Genomic DNA, 19,349 nt, shown 5'->3' with positions numbered 1-19,349 from the left:
TTTCCCAAAAAAATAAGTAGACAGTTGTCCTAATGCCATTTATTACATAATGCAACCTTTCCCTGCTGAATTAAAGTGTCACCATAACAATTCGCCACATTCCACATGAACTTGGGTGTTTCTTATGTTTCTAGGCAGTTCTACTGATCTGTTCATTCCAGCACCAGTACCCCCACTATTATAGAGTTCTTAATATTTGACAGAGCAAGTGTCTCCTTGTCTTCAACATTTTCCTAGCTTATTTTCATTCCTATTTTTACAGGAAATTTAAACTAGCTTTTGTTTCTTTAAAACCCTGTTACAATTTTGACTTTCAAATAGGTTAAATTTTAGAATAACTTAGAATATGCACCTTTGCAACATCTCATCTTTTTATCTAGAATCTTGGTTATATCTGTCCATTTAACAACAAATTTTTACTTTATGCCTCAATAGAGAATTTGAAGACCATAGCTGAGTCTTAATATCTTAATGCATAGATTGTTTGCTGATAATGTGCTTCATATTATATTTTAATCTTAGTATTCTTGATTATCATTCATATATAACAGGTACTATTTATTGAGTGCTCTCCACATGTCAGCTCTTTATGTTAAGTGCTTTATTCCTTAATTTTCTCCTCACTCCAACCCATTTTTCACATTTAAAAAAACCTGAGTCTTAAAGAACACAAGTGACCTGCCTAAGGCATTACAGCCAGGAAGAGGCAGTGCTTCGACTTGAATTTAAGAGTTTCCACAGGACGGTCTTTAGTGCTGCACTGCACGGCTTATGGGGACCATGAAAGCTGAGAGTCTGTTCATTTTGTCATGGGTCACTTCACTGACTAATCACAGGTATCTTTTTTTTTCTAATGATGTTTCCACTCATTTTCTTAGATTTCCCAGAGAGATCATATATCAATAAGTAATAATAATTCTTCTTTCTCCTTTCCAATATTTTATTTCTCCACTTCCTCCAATTGGACAATAATCTTTTCTTGTAATGCATATACCTGCATTAAATATCACTTAAAACCCTGTATAAAATCATAACATAACACACTAAACTTTTAACACTTCAAGACTATTGGAAGATTGCAGGATTAAAAATAAGGCTTAGACATTATTTTTATAATATTCGGCATGTCAGGTTAGAAGTTGCTGGAATAGTTAAGTTGCATACCTTCCATATTCTGTTTTTGTGCCTATAATGACCTGTTGCTTTTATTATTTTTAAAATTTCATCCAAGATATTTTAATGCTAAGAAAAGAGTTGATTTTGCTTATCTTCGTGTCCTTATTCAAATGAGGGCACTTAATAAACATTTGTTGGTGTTAATATTGCAGAGAGTTGGGGAAATGGATGGAGACAACCAGAGTGAGAACTCACAGTTCCTTCTCCTGGGGATCTCAGAGAGTCCTGAGCAGCAGCGGATCCTGTTTTGGATGTTCCTGTCCATGTACCTGGTCACGGTGCTGGGAAATGTGCTCATCATCCTGGCCATCAGCTCTGATTCCCGCCTGCACACCCCCATGTACTTCTTCCTGGCCAACCTCTCCTTCACTGACCTCTTCTTTGTCACCAACACAATCCCCAAGATGCTGGTGAACCCCCAGTCCCAGAACAAAGCCATCTCCTATGCAGGGTGTCTGACGCAGCTCTAATTCCTGGTCTCCTTGGTGACCCTGGACAACCTCATCCTGGCCGTGATGGCATATGATCGCTATGTGGCCATCTGCTGCCCCCTCCACTATGTCACAGCCATGAGCCCTGGGCTCTGTGTCTTGCTCCTCTCTCTGTGTTGGGGGCTGTCTGTTCTCTATGGCCTCCTCCTCACCCTCCTCCTGACCAGGGTGACCTTCTGTGGGCCTCGAGAGATCCACTACCTCTTCTGTGACATGTACATCCTGCTGCGGCTGGCATGTTCCAACACCCACATCATTCACACAGTGCTGGTTGCCACTGGCTGCTTCATCTTCCTCACCCCCTTAGGGTTCATGACCACATCCTATGTATGTATTGTCAGAACCATCCTTCAAATACCCTCAGCCTCTAAGAAATACAAAGCCTTCTCTACCTGTGCCTCGCATTTGGGTGTGGTCTCCCTCTTTTATGGGACGCTTGCTATGGTGTACCTGCAGCCCCTCCATACCTACTCCATGAAGGACTCAGTAGCCACAGTGATGTATGCTGTGGTGACACCTATGATGAACCCTTTCATCTACAGCCTGAGGAACAAGGACATGCATGGGGCTCTGGGAAGAGTCCTACGGAGACTCTTTCAGAGGCCTAAATGAAGGTAATTTTGGAAAGGGGATTGAAGTGCAGACCGGAAATATCCTTCACCACACATAAGGCATTATGCTTTGGGATATGCAACAGTCAGAGTACAGCTCCAGCTCAGGATGAGCATATCTACCTGTGGTGAAGAAAAGACACAGTGTGTATCCCAGTGCCTCCCAGACCTCACCAGCCTTGGCAATAAATGATGTCATGCTAACACTACTACCAGGATTTTACAGGGTCACATATTTAAACCTGCTTGATCATAGGCCCACAGTCCTAGGCTTATCTATATATACACAGTCATAGCTTAGGGAGGGCTCTCATGTTTTCTAGCACCCATTCACTTATGATCCAGAGGTCTGGCTTCCCTAAGGAGCCTGCTACCTTCAAGCTCTTTGGAGAAGACACTTTGCACTATCCCTACCACAGATGCCCTGGGTGAGGCTTCCCCTTTCTTGATGTTCTAACAGGTACAACATGCACCACTTCAATGTTGACATATAGTCACTCTGGACACAGCCCATATGGTTCATGCAGAAATGCCAACAAGATTCCTCTTGTGCTCTGGGTTGATTTTATCTTTGGGGCCTCAAAGCAACACTCTCTTGCCTTTTCCCTGCATTCCTTTTCTCTGTAGGAAGTCAGACCTTGCCCTTGGAAAGACCATCCTATCTTTTATTTCTGTAGTTCCTCACCTTCCTTCTCTTCTTCATGCAAGAATTCCATCCACCCCTCAAAACAAAACTCTCAAACATCAGCACATATTCATAAATAGCAGTGGTAGTAGGGCCAATAGAAGGGGAGGATTCTGGAACAAATGAACAATTTAGTGATCCCACAGAACACAGAGAAAAGGAAATATTTTAATAAATAAATTGGGAATAGAACTCAATAAAAAACAAAAATATAATCAAGAGAATTTTAAAAGCCAAAGATTGGTTCTTTTTTAAAAAAAATCAAGTGAATAAACCTCTGGGATATTGACCAAGGAAAGAAAAGACACAAGTAAACACTACAGTGGGAAGAATGGGGGTAAAAACTAAACATAACATCAAGATTAGGATGATGAAGAGACAATATCAACATCTACATGCCAACAATTTTGAACATTTTGACAAAATAAATAAATCCTTGAAAAAAATGGGACTTGTCAAAGCTGACTCAAGAAGAAATGGAAAAATTAAATAGTCTTTTAACTAGTAGAATTTAAGCAATCATTTTATTCATATATATGAATATGTACATATATCACAAATACAAATCCATTGATATGCAACTTTTAGCAAGTTATGGATCATCCAGTTTAAAAAAAAAAAAAATCTCTGCAGAGAATAGAAAAAGAAACTTCCCAAATAGTTTTATGTCATAATTATCACCTAATATCAAAGGAGAAAAAGAGTACAAGAAAGAAAAGTGCAGGAGCTAATTTCACTTAAAAATATAAATACAGGTATCCCAAAGAAAATTCTAGCAAACTGAATCCAACAGAGAATTTAAAAATACTGTATAAGGACCCACTAGGATATACTAAAGGTATATAAAGATAATTTGATACTTTTAAATCCATAAATATTATATTGACAAATTAAAATAAAAAATCAACATGTCAATAGATGCAGAGAAAGATAAAATTCTAAACAAATGTCCTTGATAAAGCAGTAAAATTATTTTATTAAATCACATCTTTTAGTGTATATGTTTTTAATACTTTGTATAATAAAATGGCAAATCCACATAGAGCATTTCTGCATCTCAAAGTACAATGGTTGTCTTGTGAGGAAGTACTTGACTGATTGATTGAATTTGGGCTCAACCAGCCACTTCATGGAACATTATTTTTATTTGTTAGAATAACTGAAAAACTACAGTTATTCTGAACTGGTATTTGCCAAATGTTGTCACAAAATAAGTGAAGTGAGCCTGTTATTATAAGAAAAACTGACAGTATTTGTTGCCAGTAATAAATATTTGCTCTATCAAGCAATATCACCATTTGGAAAACTCATCCATCATGGTGATGGATATATATTTCATATACACATTAAATGTGTCAACATTTGGAAGATCTGCATAACTCAGTGAGTCAATATTTTTCAAATGACTAATGCATTATGTGAAAAAGTTACACGTGGATAAAAGATCAATTTAAAATGCAAAAGAAGCCAATGAATTTTAATGACATAGGGGACAAAAATGCCTATTGATATGTTATCAGATTCTGCATTGTTACTAGCCTTTAAGAAACTACTACTTATCACGTTTTGATGTAGTATCAAATAATATTAATTGAACAGGTTATTAACATAATCCTCCCTTTTGCAATTACATACCTGCATAAGGCTGGATTTTCTTCATACATGTCACCAAAATAACATATCACTACAAATAAATGCAGAAGCTGATACAAGAATCTAGCTCTCTTCTATTAAGCCAGACATTGAAAAGATTTTTAAAAATGTAAAACCATGCTATTCTTCAATAAATTGTTTTTACAAATATAGTGATTTCTACTTAAAATCCTACTATAAAAACATATAGTGGTAGTACTATTATTTTATGAATGAATTAGTAAATAAATATTTTAAATGTCTTTCTAATATGAGAATATCGATAGCTACAATCCACATAAACACAGCTCACAGCGCTTTTGGTCCCAAAAATTTTAAGCAGGTAAATGCATCCTGAAACCAAAAGTTTGAGAACTGTTCTCCTAAAGTACAAACATACTTGAAAATTGTTCTCAAATTCAGGAAATCAGTTCCTTTGAAAAAGAGGAAAAAATGAGGGAAAGGAATGGGGATAAATGCTTTAGTGTTATCTGTAACATTTTAAATCTTTTTTACAGAAAGAAGTGACATGATCAGGTAACATTAATATTTTTAATTTTGTGGATGGTATATATGTCTCTAAAATTATTTCATTGTATGCTTGAAATTATTCATAATTAGTTTTGTAGTTTTTAAAAGATCTGAAGGTTTGGTTTGCCATTGGGTTTGAAACTGGATGAATGGTTAGATGTGGAAAACACATTTGTCTTAGTCAATTAGGGCTGTTATAACAAAATACCACATACTGGGTGGCTTAAACAACAGATTGATTTTCTCACACTTGTGGAAGCTAGGAGTCACTATCAGGATGCCAGCATGGTTGGGTTCTGGTAAGACTTCTTCCTAGCTTGTAGGCAGCCACAATCTTGCTGTGTGCTCACATGACCTCCTCTTCATGTATGCAACGAGAGAAAGGAAAAGCACTGGTCTCCTCCTCTTCTTGTAAGAGCACTAATCCCATTATGGGGCTCACCATCATGAGCTCCTCTAAACCCAGTTACCTCCCAAAGATACTATCACATGGGGCATTAGAGCTTCAACATATGGATTTGGCAGGGACACAAACATTCAGTCCATAACAATACTTCTTTCCCCTCTAAACACATAGAAAATCTGAATCATATATTTTTTATTAAAAATTGGTCAAGAAGAGAATGACATAAGCAATATGGCAGAATAGGAGTTCTCCAGTTTCACTCCCCCACACAGAAATCCAACTAGAAGCACCCACAATGAAGAATACCATCCTAACACAAGGACACCGGGAGAGGAATGACACACACTGGGTCCTGTTGGGGGAGTGGGGGTGGTGGGGGGAGAGAATCAGGATAAAGAGCTAATGCATGCAGGGCTTAGTATCTCAGCGATGGGTTGACAGGTGCAGCAAAACACCATGGCACACATTTACCTACGTAACAAACCTGCATATCCTGCACATGTATCCTGGAACTTAAAATTTTCAGAAAAACATCGAATGTTCCAGGAATTGGGACTGAGGCTGAGACACCACCCTGGGCCACACAACTGAGAAAAGGCATGACCAAAGAGTAACAGAAATTGTTCTCTGACCATGCCACCCTCCCCAAAGTCAGCACCGCACCACACACAAAGAATGTTCCTAGACCCACAGTTTCTACAATAAGAAAAGTGAATTGGAGGCCAATACTCAGTTTCCCCACCATTCTGGGATCCTTTGCAGGAGGAGACAAGCTCACTCTTGTCTCATCCCAGAGGAAACAGAGAGAGCACCAGCAGAGTTAGACCACCTGGGGTCAGTTAGAAATAAAGAATGAAGGTAGGACTTACAATAGCCAGCACACAGATCTTGGGAATTGCTCTGTATTCTGGCCAATAGAGGTGCCACACCAGAAAAAACTAGTCAACATCATGCTGCAGGAAACACTGTCCATTCGCCTTTCAGGCTGAAATCCCGAGCCACCTTCCCCACAAAACCCAGTTGCTTTCATTAGTCTTCCCCAGGTTGAGAGGCAACTGCGTGTCAGCAATTACCTGTAAAATGACCATCTGGACTTGCCCAACCTTAGTTCCTGGGATGCAAGCCTGGTTCAACATACACAAATCGATAAATGTGATTTAATACATAAACAGAATTAAAAGCCAAAAACCATATGATCATCTCAATAGAAACAGAAAAAGTTTTTGTTAAAATCCAGCATCCCTTCATGATAAAACTCCTCAAGAGAGTAGGCATCCAAGGAACATACCTCAAAATAATAAGAGCCATCTATGACAAACCCACAGCCAACATCATACTTAATGGGCAAAAGCTGGAGCCATTCCCCTTGAGACCTGGAACAAAACAGGGATGCCCACTCTCACCACCCTATTCGACATAGTACTGGAAGGCCTAGCCAGAGCGATCAGGCAAGAGAAATAAAAGGCCTCCAAATAAGAAAAGAATAGGTCAAACTATTGAAAAGTGGGACCTAATTACCTAAAGATCATTTACACAGCAAAAGAAACTATCAAAAGAGTACACAGACAACCTGCAGAATGGGAGAAAATATTTGCAAACTATGCATCTGACCAAGGTCTAATATCCAGTATTTGTAAGGAACTTAAATCAACAACCAAAAAATAACCGCATTAAAAAATGGGGAAAGGAAACGACACTTCTCAAGGGAAGGCACACAACTGGCCAACAAACATATTAAAAAAATGCTCATCACTAATCATCAGAGAAATGCAAATCAAAATCACAATGAGACACCATCTCACACCAGTCAAAATGGCTATTAATAAAAAGTCCAAAAAAAGCAGATGCTGGCAAGGCTGTGGAGAAAAGGGAGGGAACACTTATATGCTGATGGTGGGAATGTAAATTAGTTCAGCAACTGTAAAGAGCAGTTTGGAGATTTCTCAAAGAACTTAAAACAGAACTACCATTCGACCCAGCAATTCCATTACGGGGTATATAAATCATTCTACCATAAGGACATATATATGCATATGTCCATCACAATGCGATTCACAATAGCAAAGACATGGATTCAACTTTGGTGTCATCAAACGTACACAAACTTTGGTGGTTGACTGGATAAAGAAAATGTCTGTATACACCATGGAATATTATGCAGTCCTAAAAAACAATGAAATCACATCCTTTCCAACAACATGGATGGAGCTGGAGGACACAATCCTAAGCAAACTAACTCAGGAACAGAAAACCAAATACCACATGTTTTCACTTATAAGCGGGAGCGAAACACTGAACACACGTGGACATAAATACGAGAACAAAGAAACTGCAGACTAATGGGGGCAAGGAGGGGAGGGAGGCATGGGTTGAAAAACTGCCTATTTGGTACTATGCTCTCTGGCTGGGTACAATATACACATGCAACAAACCTGCACATGTACCCCCATGTTGACATTTTTTAAATAAAATGTTGAATAAACAAAAACAAGCCAATTCGTATAAAACCACAAAAGACTCCAATAGCCCAAAATAAACTTCAGCAAAAAGAACAGAGCTGAAGGCATCACACTGTCTGATTTCAAAACATATTAACATATTATAAAACAATATTAATCAAAATACTATGGTACTGGCATAAAAACAGAAACATCTATACACGAACAGTGAACTATCTGAAAAAAATGGAAAAACCATACCATTTACAACAGCTACCAAAGCCAAAGATCCCTTCGAGTACATTTAACCAAAGAGATGAAAGATCTGTAAAATAAAAACATAAAACATTGAAGAAAAAATCGAAAAGGGCATAGTAAATGGGAAAATATTCCATTCATGGATTGAAAGAATTAGTATTACTAAAATGTCCATGCTACTCAAATCAAAAAAATCTGTATCAAAATACCAATTATGTTCTTTATAGATATATGAACAGTTGTCTCTTCAGATGACATCAATAGGTATGTGAAAATATGCTCAGCATCACTAAGCATTAGAAAAATGTACATCAAAATCACCATGAGACATCATCTCATGCTTGTTAAAATAGCCTTCACCATAAAGATGAATGACAAGTATCAGAGGATGTGGAGAAAAGGTAACTTTTAAGCATTCTTGGTGGGAATGTAAATTAGTATAACAATTATGGAAGATGGTATGGAGCAATTATGGAATATTATAAAGGGTCTTAATCCCATTCATGTGGGAGGAGCCTCGTGGCCTGGGCACAGTCGCTCGTGCCTGTAATCCCAACACTTTGGGAGGCTGAGGCAGGAGGATCACTTACAGCCAGGAGTTTGACACCAGCCTGGGCAACATGGCAATACCCCGTCTCTACAAATACAAAATTTAAAAAGCTAGCTATGCATAGTGGCACACACCTGTAGTCCTAGCTCCTGGGGAGGTTAAGGCAAGAGGATATCTTGAGCCCAGGAGGGCAAGGCTGCAGTGAGCTATGACTGTGCCACTGCACTCCAGCCTGGGGAAAAGAGTGAGACCTTGTCTCTAAAAAAATTAATTACTTTTCTTTTTAATGGAACTACCATATGTTTCAGTAATCCCAATTCTAGGTATGTACCCGAAGGAAATGAAGTCAGTATGTTGAAGGCACATGTGCTCTCCCGTGTTCATCACAGCTCCTGCTCCAGAACCACAATTAACCACCATGTCAGGTAGTCCTGGGTCCCTTTCTGCTCTGGAATCCATCACTTCTGGGTACCAAATACACTTCTGTATACAATACTGTACCCACCAACTACAGCAGTACTCTCTAAGCAAAGGGAGGAGGGAGAGAACAAAGAAGCAAGCCAAGCCCAGCAACAAGGAGCCAGGTAGGAGATATTCCCTGAGCTGGGTTTGAAAGGACAGGAAAAATAGAAGTTTTGTTGACCAGAAAAAAAAAATTGAAAAGTTGAGGCAAAGGGATAGCACACATGAAAGCACGGGGATTTGAAACAGGGTGTGTGGGGGGAGTGATGGGGAGTCTGGTATAAACAGAGCGGCGGCAGTGACGCTATCCAGGCAGTGTCACAGGCCAGGGGCTCCAGAAGCAAGTATGAGAAAGGGTTTGGAGTAAAAGGTGTTTACTAGGGAGCAGCACCTGTGAAGGAACAAGGGCAGGAGTTTGATTGGGCAGAGGAGGAAGTCAAATTGCAGGCTGGCCTCCCAGAAAGCCGATTATCTCAGCACATTTTCTGTTTCTATAACAAAATACCTGAAACTGGGCAATTTATAAAAAACAGAAAATTATTTCTCACAGTTCTGGAGACTGGGAAATCCAAACCAAGCTGCCAGCTAGTGAGGACCCGGCCTCTGCTTCCGAGACGGCATCTCGCGTCTGCATCCTCTCGGGGGGGCAAGACACCGAACCTTCACATGGGGGAAGGTGAAGGAGCAAGAAAGCCACACACTGCATGAAGCCTCTTTTATAAAGGGTCTTAATCCCATTCACGTGGGAGGAGCCTCATGGCCTAATCACCTCTTAAAGGCCCCACCTCATAATACTATCGCACTGGCTATGAAGTTTCAACACATGACTTTTGGAAAGGACACTTTCACACCACAGCACCAACCCAGCAGGGAGATTTGGAATGACTGTTGGCCGTCGGAGCTGTCCCGTATCAGGTTAAAATGGACAGTCTTTATACCCCTGCCTCAATCACCAGGTGTGGGCTATCCAGGAAAAGGGACTGCCTCAATCACCAGGTGTGGGCTATCCAGGAAAAGGGACTGCCTCAATCACCAGGTGTGGGCTATCCAGGAAAAGGGACTGCCTTGGGGAAGGAGGCTCTCTGCAGCTACGGTAAACCCTAAAGGAGCTGACAGCTGAAGGCTGTCTGCCGACCACGCTCCTCACAGCTGGGCAGCAAGTCTGTCTTTGAAGGGAGAACTGTTCTTGAAGATCATCTCCATGTGTCCACAGACACGTGTGAGCAATGTCATTGAGGGCCCCCTATGGCTAGTTAAGGAGCTTGGATTTTATGCAATAGACAATAGAGAGCCCATGAAAAGTCTCAGGCATGGAAATGACACACCCAGCTTTGTGTTAAGTGGCATTCTGAACAATGGATGTGAAACAGGGCTGAAGGGTGCAGTCAGAGAGATCAGTTAGGAGACTGCTAAATTGGCCGAAGTGAGGGGAAGCACCTGAAGAGGCAGTAACAGAAGCATAAAGCAGAGGAAGGATCAGAGAGGAATTTAGGAGGTAAAACTTGCAGAGAGGCAAGCCGACACTGTGTATTTTTGGAAGGTAAATCACAGTATCAAACATTCAAAAGCAGAACCTCTCAGCATCTACCCTCGCCCTTCCCAGCCAGCATGCACCTGATTAGACATTCTGGTTTTGTTCACCAGTTTTCCCAGTATCTGGGTCAATTGTTTCATACATAGTAAATGCTTGATAAATACTTGTTGAATGAACGATGGATGAGTAAGAGGACCGAGGCCACAGTCAACTGACACAAGATGTGGCTGCCACTTCCTGACTGTAAGCCTTCAGAAGCCATATCAAATTATAGTCTCTACACTCGCACAAACACGCAAGGTGAAATGCAGTACAAGGGAAGGGCTGCCACGGAAGCACAGCCTAGCTTTGCTTTAACAGCAGCTGAAGAATGAAGGCACACGCACCCTCTGGTGCAGCAGAGACCGTGGAGTGAAACAACTTGTCATTTTCAGTGGAGCCCAGGCCTTTCTCATCCATTCCAAGGCCATAGGACACACTGCCTGGCCTGCAATTCCTCCACCACCAGGCAAGCAACCCACTTAGCTATGAGCCAAAAACATCTTCTTAGCCTATCTCTCTCTCTCTCTCTCTCTCTCACACACACACACACACACACACACACACACACAGAATCCAGGTCTCAGCTCTTAAGAGAATGACGAGAAGCGCATATTTTGAGGGCCCCCAGCAGTGGTACCTAAGATGCCATTTCAGTGTGAAAAAAAAATCGAAACCCCATCCTATTTAACCCATATTATTATTGAGTATTCATTGACACGGTTTTTAATTGGCTTTCTAATCGGCTTGCCTGCAAAAACAAACAATGCAAATATGCAGAGAGTTACAAGTAAGAAGTGTATCCGTAAGTGCCTATTTGCATAGACCATGTTGTGAAGGACGCTCAAGACACTTAGAAGCTCCCCCTGGAAATGGGAACAGGGGAGTGGAACTGACTCTCGCCCGCTAGAGTAGGAGACTGACTTATCACTAATTATCCATTTACATGGCTTATATTTTTTCATGTATATGTATTAGTTTTTAAAAAGCATATTGTCAACAGTAAAATTAAAAAAAAAAAATAAGGCCAGGAGCAGTGGCTCACGCCTGTTCCCAGCACTTTGGGAGGCCGAGGCGGGTGGATCACCTGAGGTCAGGAGTTCGAGACCAGCCTGGCCAACATGGTGAAACCCAGTCTCTGCTAAAAATACAAAAATTAGTCGGGAGTGGTGGGGGGTGCCTGTAATCCCAGCTACTCGGGAGGCTAAGGCAGGTAAATCGCTTGAACCCGGGAGGCAGAGATTGCAGTGAGCTGAGATCGCACCACTGCACTCCAGCCTGGGCGACAGAGCAAGACTCCGTCTAAATAAATAAATAAGTCTGCGCCCTTCCACTTCTCATGTCCACTTTGATATCACATGAGTAACCACTGTTAATAGTTTGGATGTGTATCCTTTCAGATGTTCATCGTTTCCTCCACGGATTTTCTGGCCCAGCAGCATAAGCCTATTTATGTCTCCATGTGAGATCATAGAATATACGTTATCAAATTACCTGGACGTAGCAATAAGGCTGTGTTAACTTTGTGGTTCACAGTTCAGAGCAACAGAATGGTGACCCAAACATAGAGCAAGAGACACTGCTGGAGCCGCTTTTGCCAGTTTGCCAATGTGGCACTGCCAACTCTCCCTGCCCCCTGCCTCCTGGCGCAAGCCCTTGTGACTAGACCACTGCCTCAGTACCCAGTCCCAGTCCTGGGCTGGCTTCTAAAACAAACTCTACATTCACTTTTATTATCTAGAGCCCTCCCTGTTCCCATTCTGATGTGTGTCACCTCAGCCTTTTATCTGCGTATGTGTATTCAACAGGACCCAGGTCTGGGCCTCTGCAGCGAGGCTGGGCAGCCTCTCCTGGTGTATAAGTAGCCACTGGTCTGTTTTGCATGAGTCAGAATCCAGCGATTTCATGACAACCTGGAGTGTGTGTGTGCGTTGAGATGGTTGGGAGACAGAATCAGTTTTATGCACCAGCCACTACAGGCACCTGTGCCTCAGGCCTACAAACTTTCCAAGGATTCATAAAATGCTTGAATCCTGAAAGAAAAAAAATATTTATTACTAGTTCCAAAATGCTAAAAGCGCAAAGTTGAAATTACTAAATATTTCTTTGAATGCATACGAAAACTGGCACATCAACTTGTCAAGAGAAACTCAAGTTTTCTAGACGGTCACCTACGTATTCTGTTTACTGTGGGATGCGGGTGCAAGAAGGCCCTTGAAGGTCCGGTACTTGGTCTTCCAGCCCCTGGCTGGGGCTGCCTCCCACCCGCCCAGCGTGGTCTCCTCCCCGGCCATAACCCGAGCCAGGGCTCCACCCCAGCCTCCCGTTCAGCCCGCAGCAGGGTATCCAGGTCTTCAGTGCAAAGAAGACACCTCCACCTGCCTCCCGCCATTTTCCCCTGAGGGCTGTTGAGTCCCACAACCCACCCCGGGGACAGCTGCCGCTCTGGAGGGTTCTGAACCTCGTCCAGCCCCGTTGACCGCGAGCCCGAGGAACACAGCGATGGAAAGAGAAACAAGCTTCCAGCAGCGTACTGCACCCCTCCACCCCCAGAAAACCCAGATCCCCAGCCGCTGGGAAACTGAGAGCCGCGGTAGGACAGCAGCCAATGGGAAGCCCAGGAGGGTGGGACTCCTGTTTGACTGACCAATGGGAGTTCCTCGCAAAGCCGGACCTCACGGCCTGTTGCACACCCGTTTCCACTCCCCGGAGGGGCTGAGCAAAGACGCACGTCCGGAGCCGACAGCCAATGAGGAGATGGAAAAGGCGGGACACCGGCAGAACCAGCGAATGAAAAGCCTGGAGAGGTCCACGCTCCAATTCCCTTCGCCGCCCGCAGCTGGATGTCGCCCTGTGGTTCCGCAGGTTGCGCGCGCCATCCAGTGGCAGCCGGGCGGGGAGGTATTCGAGATCCGTGCGTCTTCTCCGGAACCCCTTCGTAGGGCTCCCCAATTTCAGGAGAAAGGATGACCCTGCCCGCCCTCCACGTCCACCGGGGAGCGAAATCGTCCTGGGCCCTCCATCCTTCCTGAAATCGTCCTTCTTTCCTACCGCCTGTGCTCTTCTTCTGAGAAAGCATCGGAAGCTAGGATTCTAAATTCCGTAAAAAAACACTGTGCAATGGCAATGGCCTGTCAGACCGTTAGACGACCAAAGGCGCTGATAAAATGTAACATTGATTGGTAATTAAAAAAAAAAAGAAAATGAAATTTTTAGTCAACAGGAATTAAACAAACCTGAATTTAATGACAACTCAGAAAACCATAGTGAACCTCACAGTGTTTGAAACGCCAGACGCATTCCTATGAAAGTCGAGCTGGATGCGAATGCCCCGTTTTTATGTAATGTTTTGGAGCGCCCAGGCAAGATATAAGACTTCAAAGGGGGCAAGGCGGTTAAAACTGGGGGGTAGGAGGAAAACAAAGTATTATTATTTCAGGTGAAATGATTTATACTTGAAAATCAAGAAACATTAAAAACTAGAGAATTCAGTCAGGTCTCTGGAAGAAAAATATATTTGTGTGTGGAACGTGTTGTCTGGGAGTATACAGAAAAAAATAAAAGGAAAGAAGACTATAGATATCCTACATGCTAGCATCAGAGATGTTGAGGAAAGAAGACCCCATTCGCTGGAAAAACGAAGGCAAATTTTTCATATGTAGGTGATATGATTCTATACTTTGAAAGACAGAGTCCATTAAAATTGTTAGGAACAATAAGAGAATAGGATGAGTTGGCTGGATGCAAAATCAATATACAAAAATTAATTCTATTTCCGTACGCAAACAACCAGACAGAAAATATAATGGTAAAAATATCCTATGTGTATTAACAGCAAAAAAAAGAAAAAAATAACAGAATAAATTCAATAAAAATTTTATTATTCTGGCCAGGCACGGCGACTCACGCCTGTAATCCCAGCACTTTGGGAAGCCAAGGCAGGTGGATCGCTTGAGGTCAGGAGTTCAAGACCAGCCTGGGCAACATGGCGAAACCCCATCTCTACTAAAAATACAAAAATCAGCTGAGTGTGGTGGCAGGTGCCTGTAATCCCAGCTACTCTGAAGGTTGAGGCAGGAGGATCACTTGAACCCGGAGGCAGAGGTTGCAGTGAGCTGAGATCACACCACTGTACTCCAGCCTGGGCGACACAGCGACACTCCATGTCAAAGAAAAAAAATTATATATATATATTATATATATTTTTATATATATAATATATATTTTTATATATATAATATATATATTATATATAATATATATTTTATATATATTATATATATTATATATAATATATATTTTATATATAATATATATTATATAATATATATTTTATATATAATATATATTATATAATATATATTATATATATAATATATATTATATAATATATATTATATATATTATATATATTATATATATAAAATATATATATTTCTACTGGAGTACATAAAAAGAAAACTTGAAATAATGGAAAGATATACCATTTGTGAATAGGAAGTTTCTATGTAATAAAAATGTCAAATCTCCCTAAATTAAAACTTTATCGTAACCCTAAGAAAAGTTCCAAAAAGATTTTGGAGAACTAGAAAACTTAATCTTAAGTTTATATGGAATTATAAGCTTCCAATAAAATCAAAGAAATAGTGTAAAATGCCCCTAACCTGAAGGTCACATATATCAAGGTTAAAGAATCATTGAAAGTCCAAAACAATGAAAGCAATTGTTTAAACTCATGCCAAGATATATCAACAAATTTCAGATCAACTGTATATACATTCTATTCTCTTATTGTTACTAATAATTTTCAATGGACATTCTTTGTGTTTCCAAGTATGCAATCATAACATCTGCATATAATGAAATATTTGCCTTTGGTCTTGCAGGAAACAGGTTGTTTCCTGCACAACATCTTTTAAGTCTTTGATGCTGGCATATGCGGATCATAAATACTTCCGGGAAAAAAAACCAAATCAACAAAAAAAAAACATGATCAACTACAAAAGCTCAAGAATCAAAATGGTAACTCTGGATGCTAGAAGACAGCGGAGTGATGCCCTCAAAATTCTGTGGAAATAAATATTTTCAACACAGAATTTCCAGCCAAACTAGTCATCTAGTGTAGGGGAGAATAGAGACATTTTCAGATGTGAAAGGACTCAACACATTTGTCTTCCATCCTTCCTTAAGAAGCTACTGGGGGATGAGCTCCAGCAAAACTCAGGAGTAAGTCAAGAACAAGGAGTTCATGGGATCCAGAAAATCACAGATGTTACCCAAAAAAGAAGTCTGGGGAATACAGCTGTGCTAAGCAGGCCTAGAAAGTAACAAGGCCAAATTGAAGCAAAAAGAAATCAGGCTCCAATGAGTTTGGTACCAGGAAAATAGTAGCCCTCATAGAACATAAGGGAAAAAATGAGACTGTGTATATGAGGAAGAAGGCAAATTAAAGTGAAGGTAATTAGTCATTCCAGGGAAAACATAAAGTTGTACAAGAAAGGACATAAAATTCCACTTAATTTTATAGTAAACAAGATTTATATCATTATAATGACCGTATACTGACTGCCACATAACTCAAAATACTGTTATATTTTGGGAAGATGAAGAAAGGGAATAGGGTTAAGAGAACTAATTCCATCACTAGTCATTACAGAAATGCAAATCAAAACCACAGTGAGATACCATCTCACACCACTTAGAATGGCGATCATTAAAAAGTCAGGAAACAACAGGTGCTGGAGAGGTTGTGTAGAAATAGGAATGCTTTTACACTGTTGGTAGGAGTGTAAATTAGTTCAACCATTGTGGAAGACAGTGTGGCGATTCTTCTAGGATCTCCATTTGACCCAGCAATCCCATTACTGGGTATATACCCAAAGGATTATAAATCATTCTACTATAAAGACACATGCACACATATGTTTAGTGTGGCACTGTTCACAATAGCAAAGACTTGGAACCAACCCAAATGCCCATCAATGATAGACTGGATAAAGAAAATGTAGCACATATTCACCAGGGAATACTATGCAGCCATAAAAAAGGATGAGTTCATGTCCATTGCAGGGACATGGATGAAGCTAGAAACCATCATTCTCAGCAAACTAACGTAAGAACAGAAAACCAAACACCATGTGTTCTCACTCATAAATGAGAGTTGAACAATGAGAAACAATGGACACAGGGAGGGGAATAACACACACTGGGGTCTGTCGGTGGGATGGGGGCTAGGGGAGGGATAGCATTAGTAGAATACCTAATGTAGATGACGGGTTGATGGGTGCAGCAAACCACCATGGCACATGTATACCTATGTAACAAACCTGCACGTTCTGCACATGTACCCCAGAACTTAAAGGATAATTAAAAAAAAAAAAAAAAGAAAATGTAGTATATATAACCATGGAATACTACTTAGCCATATAAAAAGGACAAAATATGTTTTGTGCAGCAACTTGGATAGAGCTGGAGGCCATTATTCTAAATGAAGTAATTCAGGAATGGAACACCAAATACCATATGTTCTCACTTATAAGTGGGAGCTAAGCTATGGGTACGCAAAAGCGTACAGAGTGGTATAATGAGCTATGTAGACTAAGAAGTGGGAGGGTGAGAGAGGGGGTAAGGGAGAAAATACTACATATTTGGTACAATGTACGCTACCTGGGTGATGGATGCACTAAACTCTCAGACTTCATGACTATGCCGTTCATCCATGTAACCAAAATCCACTTGTACCCCAGAAGCTATTGAAATTTAAAAAAAAAAATTTCCACCAAGGTGCTCTGGTGCATAGAAAAATGTTCTTATAAGTTCTTGTGCTGTACCATTTAATTATTTTTTTTGGTTTTATTGAGGTACAACTGACAAAATTGTATAAATGTTGTTTTAAAAGTCAGCAGGAAACAAAAGTCAGTAGAAGCTTTTGCAATGTCAGTTTTACTTTCGCGTCACTGCTACTCTTCCCATGTTCATGAAATGGTCAGGTATTTTAGGTTATCAGCATAACCCAGGTTTCCATACACCACTTTTGTCTTTAATAAACAGGGTTCTGTAGTAGACACCCATTGGGAATGTGCCAGCTCACAAGAACCCTTTAACAGCCCCCCATCATCCACGGGGCTATCTGTGGCACCCACAAGTCCAGCCCCCTGGGTGGAGTTGATCAGAGTAGGAGATCATCACCTGACCCTCTTGGGCTGATCAGAGTCTCCCTCATGGGACTCTGGAATAGAACCAGACACTAGCCCTGGACTCCCTCTTAAATGAGGGAGATGTGGATTCATGTGATACAGAAAGGTTCTCCCCAGAGAAACTGAGAAAGCTGCTCTGTTAGTCTGGGTCCAATCAGGAGAGAGAAGCCACACAGTAACTTGCATAGGAAGGTTTCATATAAAGAATTCTTAACTATAGCAGGGGATTGGAGTACTGAGGGATTGGCTACTAATAAGCGAAGACAACTCTAACGAATACAGGAATAGCGGAAATAAGGAGCAGCCTCCACCCCTAAGGGTAAGATAGAGCATCCAAGGAAGAGCTGCCCGCCCCCACCGCCAGGACTATGCTACGATCCAGCCCTGGATGGCCTTGGGTCACTGGATGGAAAAGTCGCTGTGGTGCCACACCAGTAAAACATACTGCAAATCCACCCTCTGTTCACGGGGAGGTGTCTCACTGGAGTTACTGTGCTGCAAGACCACTGGGGCACTGTGGTGGGGACCAGCAGACAGGAAGGAGTTGCTGGCAGGAGAAGCAGCTAGCCACGGGGCATGGCTGTGTGTCATGCCCTGCAGGGGATGGGCACTGGAGAGGCTGGGGATGGGCAGGGGAGGGGTGCTGGAAAGGCTGTGTGCCCTGAAAGAACCTGGTGCTGGCAGAGGTGCCCACCCTGCAGGAACCAGACCCCCAGATGCAGCATGTGCTACAAGAGCCAAGTGGGAATTAAGAGGTTGCCAAGCAAGCACTGGAGAACCGGGAGATAGAACTCTGTCCCTCCTGCGGTGTCTCTCTGGCGCCCTCTACTGACAAAGCGCAACACAGTGCCAGCTGACAAAGGAAACATATTGAAGGGCCCAGATCCATTTTCACAGTCCAGACAGTGAAGGGAAAATCTGGTGCTGAGATCAGCTCAGCTGGTCCTCAAGGAAAGAATAAAGCTACACAAAAAGTCATCCCAAATCCATAAAGACAATGCCAACAACCCAATAGAAAGAAAATAAATACAGAGAAGCACAGAGAGAAAAGCAGAAGCAAAAAAAAAAAAAAAACAGAAAGCAGAGGCAAGAGACTGCCTGAGGGCTGACAACCTTTGCTGTCCTTCATGTGGCACAGATGCATCCCTGTCCTTTGATTCCAGGAGACACTCCTGTATCTTTTTAACAGATGCTCCCCTTTTTGGCTTAAAGTAGTTTGAACTGGGTTCAACCCCTGCAACAAAGTCATCGTAGTTAATACTAGCTGGCAATAAAAAGTCACTAAATTAAAATCTCAGAAAACATTATCATTGCTGAGTCCTTGTAGTAGGTTACAGTTG

The 19,349-nt window shown here is 41.4% G+C and overlaps 2 protein-coding genes across 2 annotated transcripts; one reads left to right on the top strand and one right to left on the bottom strand.

Moving 5' to 3' along the window:
- Nucleotides 1-236: 236 nt before the first annotated feature.
- On the top strand, nucleotides 237-7,908 carry LOC100992711 (olfactory receptor 1D5). The gene is given in 1 exon segment (XM_055101286.2): nucleotides 237-7,908. A coding segment is annotated over 1 exon segment (993 nt). The 5' UTR covers nucleotides 237-1,286; the 3' UTR covers nucleotides 2,280-7,908.
- Nucleotides 7,909-8,072: 164 nt separating this feature from the next.
- On the bottom strand, nucleotides 8,073-14,965 carry LOC117976406 (uncharacterized). The gene is made up of 2 exons (XM_034941294.3): nucleotides 13,240-14,965; nucleotides 8,073-8,295 (listed from the first exon to the last, which is right to left on the bottom strand). Exons 1-2 carry the CDS (start codon nucleotides 13,890-13,892, stop codon nucleotides 8,244-8,246), a joined length of 705 nt encoding a protein of 234 aa, XP_034797185.1. The 5' UTR covers nucleotides 13,893-14,965; the 3' UTR covers nucleotides 8,073-8,243.
- Nucleotides 14,966-19,349: the final 4,384 nt, after the last annotated feature.

Source organism: Pan paniscus, chromosome 19 (assembly GCF_029289425.2).
Source record: "Pan paniscus chromosome 19, NHGRI_mPanPan1-v2.0_pri, whole genome shotgun sequence".
In the NCBI taxonomy this organism is placed as follows: domain Eukaryota; kingdom Metazoa; phylum Chordata; class Mammalia; order Primates; family Hominidae; genus Pan; species Pan paniscus.
Note: the sequence above shows the minus strand (reverse complement) of the source record. Positions and strands in the feature narration are given on the sequence as shown.